At 44.3% G+C, this 8,795-nt stretch overlaps 1 protein-coding gene across 1 annotated transcript; it reads left to right on the top strand.

Annotated features, from left to right (window-relative positions):
• Window positions 1–6,662: 6,662 nt before the first annotated feature.
• LOC132159005 (THAP domain-containing protein 3-like) lies at window positions 6,663–8,089 on the top strand. The gene is made up of 2 exons (XM_059568647.1): window positions 6,663–7,285; window positions 7,979–8,089. The coding sequence occupies exons 1-2, from the start codon at window positions 6,905–6,907 to the stop codon at window positions 8,087–8,089; spliced, it is 492 nt and encodes a 163-aa protein (XP_059424630.1). The 5' UTR covers window positions 6,663–6,904.
• The last annotated feature ends 706 nt before the right edge of the window (window positions 8,090–8,795 follow it).

Below are 8,795 nucleotides of genomic sequence, written 5' to 3'. Positions count from 1 at the left end.
ACAATACTTGTAATAAGTGTAATAAGTTATTTTAAGCTCACCAAATCTGCATTTATGTGCTCAAAAATACCAAAAAACACTAATATTGTAAAATGCCATTATAATTTAAAATAACTGTTTTGCCCATTGTAATATATTTTAAAATGTAATTTATCCCTGTGATGCAAAGCTGAATTTTCAGCATAATTTACTTCAGTCATCATTGTCACATGACCCTTCAGAAATCATTCTAATATGCTGATTTGCTGCTCAAACAAACAAACAAACTTACCAACTAAATTGATCAAAAGTGACAAGAGATATAAGGAAAGACATTTATAGTGTTACAACAAATATATTTAAAATAAATTATATTCTTTTGAAATTTCTGTTAATTAAAAATACTTGTGTGGTTTGAGGGTCACAGTGGAGGCAAACCCCGCAGGGAACCAACCCTCTGGGGACCACCACTCCTCTTGCACCACTGATCCAGTGGAGCAACCCACGGAACTCACTGGGCCCTCTTCAAGGGGTGTACCATTGGTATCTATCTCAGCATCGGAGGGAGAGCTGTCGGATGAAGATTAGTGCTGAACTAGTGCTTCTTGCGACAGCCTCTCATTGGCCGATTCCTCTGAGGAAGGATCTACTTACTCAGAGACGGGGCACCATTTGGCACCCACGTCCAGACCTTTGGAAACTCCATATCTGGTCCCTGGACGGGATGCGGAGGTTCTAGGTGACCTACCACAGGAGGTAGGGAACACCATCACTTTGGCAAGAGCACCGTCTACGAGACACGCTTAAGCCTTGAAGTGAAACCTGTTTGTCGAGTGGTGTTCTTCTCGTCAAGAAGACCCTGAAGATGCCTGATTGCTGTCATGCTTTCCTTTCCGCAGCAAGGGCTGGAGCGAAGACGATTCGTGCCTAGAGTTTGAGCCGGCTGTCTCCCAGGTAATCCTGAGGCCCCCGGCCTGGCTACATGCCCAAGGTTCCCACTACAACCTTCAAAGACCAAGTGGTGTACCTGCAAGTTCTGCCCTTGGAGGAGGCAGACCCAGCCCTGGCTTTGCTCTGTCCCGTCCGAGCATTGAGATGCTACATAGACCGGACACAAAGCCTCAGTACCGCAGACCATCTCTTTGTCTGTTATGGAGGCCGGCAAAAGGAGATTTCCGTCTCTAAGCAGAGGATGGCCCACTGGATTGTGGATGCCATAACCTTGGCTTATCAGGCACTGGGTGTGCCCTCATTTCAGGTAGCGAGCTCACTCAACTAGAATTGTTGCATCCTCCTTGGCGCTGGCTCGTGGTTCCTCGCTGACAGATATTTGTAGAGCTGCGGCCTGGGCGACCCCTAACACATTCGCTAGGTTATATAGCCTTTGTGTAGAGCCGGTATCCTCCTGTGTTCTCACCTTAAACGGGAAGTGGCACTGAGAGGCCCCGGTTAGTGTCAGCTTGCTTAAACTGCTCTATAGTGTCCGTACTGTAGACCCTATTGAGATTGTCCATCACCATAGGCAACTGGACATGGCGGAACGTCTGGCACCAGGCCTTCATGATGAATCCGTGAGAACCATGAAAGGCTGGGTTCCATATTGAGACCTAAGCGGTACTCGTTTGTGTATAGTCCATGGTATAGCCTTAGAGCCTGTGTTTCCCCGGCAGACTTCTGCCTTCCCAAGAGGGTTTTAATCACCCCAAATTTCTCCATATACACCTGAACGGATGCTATATGTGTATTTGCTGACAAGACCTCATTCGGGAAGGATGGGGCTTCCGCAGAATCACTGTTCCAAGCGGAACGCGTACGTTTTCCCAGTGTTATCCAATCTCACCCAGTGAGGTAGTGCTTTGACAATGGTGAGTGGAACTACTTGTTCCAAGCCCTGGCCTACACCTTACAGAGGAGCAGGCGGCTCGCACAGGGCACTCGAAAGGGCAGCACCCATGGCGCTTTGGTAGGGATTCCATTTTGCGTCGGTCACCAACGTGGCATCGAGAGTGACCGACTGAAAGGGAACGTCTCGATTAAGTATGGTAACCCTCGTTCCCTGAAGAAGGGAATGGAGATGCCACGTCCCATCACCATGGTTGCTGTAGCAACTGAGCTGCCGGGTCTCCAGCTCGACTCCTCAGCGAAAGCCTGTTATGCATTGCACTTGCTGCCTTCTTATACTCATGCTGTGATCAGCAGCAGCTGGATGAAAATTGCATGCCAATGTGCATTGGCTCATTTAGTTTACACTCGAAGTAGATTGGTATATCGAAGCGATATCCCATTTTTTTGCGTCGGTCACTAAAGTAGCATCTCCATTCCCTCCTTCAGTGAACGAGGGTTACCATACGTAACCGAGACGTTTCCCATTCTATGACTAGTAAAATAATGGCAACTTACTCTGATGAACACGACTCTCCTTGGAGTTGCTGCGAGCGCTGTGTCTTCTTGTGTGACAGGTGTCAGCGTTAAGGCACAATTCTGCCACCTGGGAGCTCAACCAGGTACTGGCACTGGAGTATTTACATGTGGTGTTATCATAAGAGAACTGTTCATTTTAAATATTGCGGTTATCGCTAATACCGGTATATTGTCACACACTAAATTACCACGATATTGATAATTGTTGCTTTGAATATCACGGTTATCGTCAATACTGGTATATCGCGACACCCCTAGCTACTATGTAAAAAGTATACTGCTGTAAAAAAAACACCTTATTTGTTTAAAGTGTTTGCAAACCTTAGGTAATTGCACTTTTGTTCATATAGCAGTACTTTTAAACAAAAAAAGTGCACAATACACTACTTTTAAATGCATTACTAGATTTGTGCATAACAATGCGATTAACTGCGATTTTATCACTATAATGCAATTAACCCTTTAGGTGCCAGAGGTATTTTCCTAAAACCGTTGATTTTGACATCTTAATTTCAAAAGTCTATATCTTAAAATTGATAAAAGATAGAGACTTTCTGTCAATTATAAAAATATTAAGGATGACCCAATGTTTATGTAGGGATTACATTTTCCCATCTAATTTGCATATCATGACATCATATGGGGGTGTCCATCTTGAATTATAGAATTTTCATGAAAAGTCACGTTTAAATGATAAAATGCAGCACTTCTTTCCCCCCAAAATGTCCCTCACCTTCTGTGTGCTATATTGCACAATACTGAATGCTCAGGTAAATAGTAAGTAGTAAACAAACTGTGTAAATCATTACTAATAAATTGTAGAAACAAACCGAATGCATGTAGCGGTTGGTCTTTTGCTGTAGAGATTTTCAATTTACTACATACAGCAGGCCTTCTGATTCCATGTATGGGGCACATATATATTATTCATATGACACACAAACACAAGTAGACAAGACCTGTTTAGTTCAAAAGCTATGCCCCATGTCACATCGCCTCTGCTCCTGCAACGAGCAGCGAGCAGCCAGATCTGCTTCGCGCACGCGCCGAGTGTGCACAGCTCGGACTACTGTCAGTGTCATTGCGACTCCCCACCTTGCCTCCTAACTGTCCTATGAATACTTCGACCTCGTCTAACATACCCAGTGGAATTAGACAAAGTCTCCACTACGTTTGCGGAGAGGTGTGGTCAGAAGACAAATATACATGTCTAGCGCGGTAAAAATCTCCTGCCTCATCCCGCAACAATAACACACTTGCTAATTTTGCGATGAACACTCTGACCCCGGCACACATTGTTCACACCTCTGACATTTGGCAAAGGACCATCTACATTGGGCAAAGGATTCACCGTTTGTGCTTGGTGTAGGGCTATACTTTCACTTTCAGTATCACCGTCATCTTCTGAATGCAGATATTCCCTTTCAGAATCAGTGTCCGCGAATAGAAGTCCCAACACTTCATTGCGGGTTTATTGAATCTTTATTGATGCCATTAGATAATAATAATAATAATGATAATAATAATAATCTAAAGCCAATACTCGCTGACGTTGACAATATTGGTCTGATAAAATGGCTCACTCTCACACTAGCTCCGCTTTTGTTCGCACTGATTCAATGCGCTCTAGCTCAAAGATTTTGTACAGAAGCATGACGTTTTTTTGAGTCAGAGATGAAGTATTACATGTCTGCTATCTGGTGCAGGGGAGGTCACATGAAATTTGACACCCTATGTCATGACCTGTGTCTGAAGCATACATTGAAAAAACACCAATTTGTTGGCCGGCGACAGCCTCCGATGTCACTACCGGCGCGACTATAAATAAGCAACGGGAGAGCACGTCATTATCTTCTTCGTCTTCACTGACTGTTTTGTTTGAAGCGTGCATCTGAAAGAACCGATAAGGGCGATCTTTCTCTGTTTATCATGGCGACAACTAGCAAGCGTTAAGACAATGTGTGCATCCGTGTCGGCGTTATTTGACACCCGATGACACACGCGATCTTTGCGTCATTTGTTTGGGTGAAGAGCATGCATGCGATGTCTTTGAGGAGGCAATCTGCGTGCATTGTGAGTGTTTTTTCAATGGAAAAAGCTCCGCTCTCATTCGTCTCTCTTCTTGAAGAAAAGGAAAAAAAGGCAGCCATCTGTTTCCCGTGGTTCAGGACCTGTCAGTGCGGAGGCACGGAGGAGAATGAGCTTGTGAGAATACAGGTGGATCTGTCTGAATGGTTTAAAGAGGGACTTTCCCTTTCGCACTCGTAATGGCGGCGGACGAGAGAGAGCCTCGGGAGGATGATGTTGTATCTTTAACACTTTCTGATACTGAGGTAAGTGCTCTGCTGGGTTTTTACCCAGGAAAAGCAGTAGATATTTGAGGATGGCGAAGAAGCTGAGGCTGACCCTTCTCAATTCTCCTGCCCTGCATATATAGAGCTGATGGAGGTTATTGAGCAAAAATTTCCTTTTGACCATAGCCCTCCAGCTCAGGTGAGCCTTTCATTTCTGCATGATCTCCATACAGAGATTAAAAAGAAATGAAAGATGCCATTTTCTTCTCGCATCCATTGATTTCGGCAGGAAACTAATATCTGCCAACATCGAGCTGATGTGCGAAAGCGGCTATGAGGGGATGCCCCCTTTAGAAAGAGCTAAAATTTGTATAAATAATTTATACATTTTTATCTATGGAAATTGTTTCTTTATGCAGGGTAAACATTCTCTCTTCATCTCCCTCCTTGCCATCTAAGCCCCTTCAGAAAATCATCTCGCTTAAATGGCACAGTAGCAGGTCAGGCTGTGGCTTTATTACACACGATGCTTGTGCTTCAAGCATATGAGACTGATCTGCTAAGAGACCTGGATAGAGGCAGGGGCCTTTCTCCTGATCAGGTAGCCGAGCTGCACCGCACCACGGTCTCTCTCCGTGCTACCAAGCAGTCCGCCTCCACCATGGGCAGGACTATGGCGCCCATGGTGGCAGCGGAGAGAAATCTGTGGATGAACCTGGCAGACAGGTTGACAGGCTTTCTTCTCGATGCTCAGGTTTCACCTTCTGAACTTTTTGGTATTTCCGTTGAGACGGCGATTTGAGAAGTTCAGGGAGACGAAGGCGCGCTCTGCTGCTTTCAGATCCTTCGTTCCACGAAGGTCCAGGTCTGAGCCCTAACAACATAGGGGTCCTGGCCTGTCTCGATCTGTGGATCAAAGATGGGCACAGAAGGCTAGTGTCGCAACTCGCGCTCCTCCCCCACCTGCGGGCAGGGGTAAGAGGACTCGTGGGTCACGAGGAGGTAAGCAGAACCTAAGTGGTGTTATCTAGACGAGGCAGCGTTCTCGTCTGAATCGGAGTAATACCGAGGTATCTACTCGTTCCCTTTGGGGATTTTTAACCATCTGGAGTCTTAAGAGGTTATCAGGAGAAAATAGCCTCATAACGCGTATATGCGTTAATCGACTTCAGAGGGTTAACTTCTGCTTTTATCCTCCCCTTTCTAATTCCCCTGTAACCACCAGCTCTCCATCTGATCGAGGTTAGGTGGAAACCTCTTGCATAACAGTCTCCTATGCTGGACCTATAATGTTTTTAATGTTCTATGTTCATAGCAACCACCCTACTGATGGTACAGACTAAAAGGAGGGCCCCTTGAGTGGGGCTCCAGCGCAGGAGGGTGGATGAGTAAATGTAACCCTCTCTGTATATACTTATGTGTATTAAATTGCTGGTGGTTACGTGTCTACTAATAAACTCTCTGAGTTTCCTTTGCAGTGCTCAGTTACAGTGTTTACTAAACACTCGCCAGCACCAGCCATCCGGCTCCATGTTCCGGTATTAGGCGGCTGAGATCACAAGTTTCTGAGGGAGCCTCGTTGATCATCAGGCCTGGCACAGCACTACAGGGAATTTCATGGGTGTCCGGCCAGGTCACCCTTTGTAAAATTGAGCTTGCCTCTCCTGTGCGATTCAGCGTCTCTGCGATGCTTAGGAACCTTTAAGTACACACGCTAAGCTTTGTGTACTTTCTCAAAACCACCTGGTGTTCAGTGTGCACGTGAACACTTTGCGCACTTTCTAAAATCCACGTAAGTGGTAAGTTTACACGCAAGACTCTGCAAACTTTTTGAAATCCTGTACGGTAAGGGGTTACGCACTCCGCTTCGTTCCCTATCTTGAGATGTTAAAGGCCATCTTTCAATATAATTTTATAACTTAATTTATACAGAATATTGTATGAAAATGTAAATTTAAATAGACGTACATAAGAATACATATGTTTTACAACACCCACGGGCAGAAATTAAGAAAAAAAAGTGCCTATTCTAAGCTACGCGCCAAAAAACCGCCTTTTCCCAGAGAACGCGTCATATGACGTAACGACAGGCAAACATAGGCGCTGCAGCCCTGGTTCTCAGTGTGGGTTTACGTAGTCTGAGAGGTGGAAACAGAAAATAGAGATTGTCGTTATCGTTATTATAGTTATAGTAGGTTTGAGTTGTCACAATGGTGAATTCTTGTGTTTGTTTTGGATGCAACAACTCCAACTTGTCTGGCCATCGGGTCCACCGATTTCCAAACAAGAAACACAAAGATTTCCGTGCTTGGATATGTTTCGTCCAGGCAAAGAGAAGCAATTTCGCTGCCTCCTCGTTGACAAGACACACGGTGGTATGTGAAAAACACTTCACACCGGACAGCTACAACCAAGGAGATCTTATGGAATTTCGCATGGGATTTCGACGAAAAGAGTGGGTTAGGCTGGCAAATGGAGCTGTGCCATCGGTGCATGCAAGTCCACCTGCAAAATCTGGCGGGAGTGAAGAGTCTAACGTTAATGTTAGCACTAGCAGAGAATCTGCACGTCGAAAACGGGAGCTTTGCACAGTAAGTCTTATAATACCATATACAAATTGTTGCATTGAAAATAGCTCTGCATGTAATTTCTGCAAATGTATTTTTCTTAACGTTATAATGGATTAGTCTTGGCATGGCACGAAAGCCCGCCTAGCTGCCGTCAGCTTACTCTTGTTACACCCCGTGAGGCTGCACATGAGCCTCCTGTCACTTATTTTATTGAGCTATTAAGACAGGGTTCCAGAAAATGTTATTTTTTTTAATTACAATTTTATGTGGTCGCATTCGCATATTACTACTCGGTTAAATTCACGCATTGAATTTTCCTGCATTTAACTTGTTTTAGCGCCCGCCAAATTGATTTTTTTTGTCCCGCCAAAGTCTTATTTGATCGGTGAGTAATGTAGATGAACTGCTGCCCTTGTGACAGGGCGCATGTTTGACTGAAAGAAAGAGCGCGCACTTTTCACCGTCTCCAAAACGCATCCAAGTAATTCTTTACAATATTAGTTTTCTTAGTTAAATCGGATTTGCCTTGGTTTTCTTTGACTAATCGAAGCTGGTATCAACAAGGCACATGCGAGGGAATGCAGCTCGGGACTAACGTACTTTAAAAAGATTTTGAAAAGATTAATAGTCTTTTAAATAATGCATGAATGGGGGATTTTCATGAAAGGACTACATTTTTTAGAGTTCAAAGTTGTGATCTCGGTCTGTTTTCAGATTTTGGGAGAGAGTGCTGCCAGCAAAGACGGGGCGGGTGCAACTGCCACTTCAGATCCTGATGGAGATGGAGACATCTCTACAATGGACCCTGAGCCAGAACTGATTTAGAACAGGTCAATGTGTTTTTGCATTAACCTATAAATGTAACTGTTTTTGACGTTCTTAGATCAGATTCTCCTGGACACTGTGCCAAGTATGGTAGCTACTCCTTGATTGAGGATCGAATTAACAAAGTTTTGGATGTTCAGCTTGTCCAAGTAAGTTGATGTCACACAGAAATCTTGTGTCTGATTTAGTTACTGATATTACAGTTACTGTTCAGTAATAATCAGTTGGTTTTACAGAGCTCAGAAGTCCCAAGCAGCTCTTGGTGTGAGCTAGAGGGTCTAAAGCGGAGTATGCAGTTCCTGATGGACCAAGACATGCAAGTGTCTGCTCTGATAACAGACAGAAATCGGCAGGTAATGATGCTAGGAGAGATCTAAAGCTGAACAGCATTGACAGGCACAGTATCACTCAAAATAAATTCTATAAAATCAATTTGTGTTTTAGGTGGCTAAGTGGGTACGTGAGAAAATGTGTTCAGAAGGAACAAAGCATTTCTTTGACGTCTGGCATATTGGGAAAAGTATGTATTGTGATGTTGGTAGTTCTATATAACAGACTTGTTTTTGTAGTTAAATTCACTTTCCTAATAATTAATTTGCTCTGCTCTGTTTGTCTGCTCTGGAACAGGTGTACAGAAAGCACTGGATGCTGCTGCAAAAGAGAGGGACTGTGAGGATCTGAAGCTGTGGAGGCCTGCCATTATCAA

The sequence above is a fragment of the Carassius carassius genome, chromosome 15 (assembly GCF_963082965.1).
Source record: "Carassius carassius chromosome 15, fCarCar2.1, whole genome shotgun sequence".
NCBI lineage: Eukaryota > Metazoa > Chordata > Actinopteri > Cypriniformes > Cyprinidae > Carassius > Carassius carassius.
The sequence above is the reverse complement of the archived record's forward strand: the minus strand, read 5'-3'. Positions and strand labels throughout refer to the sequence as shown.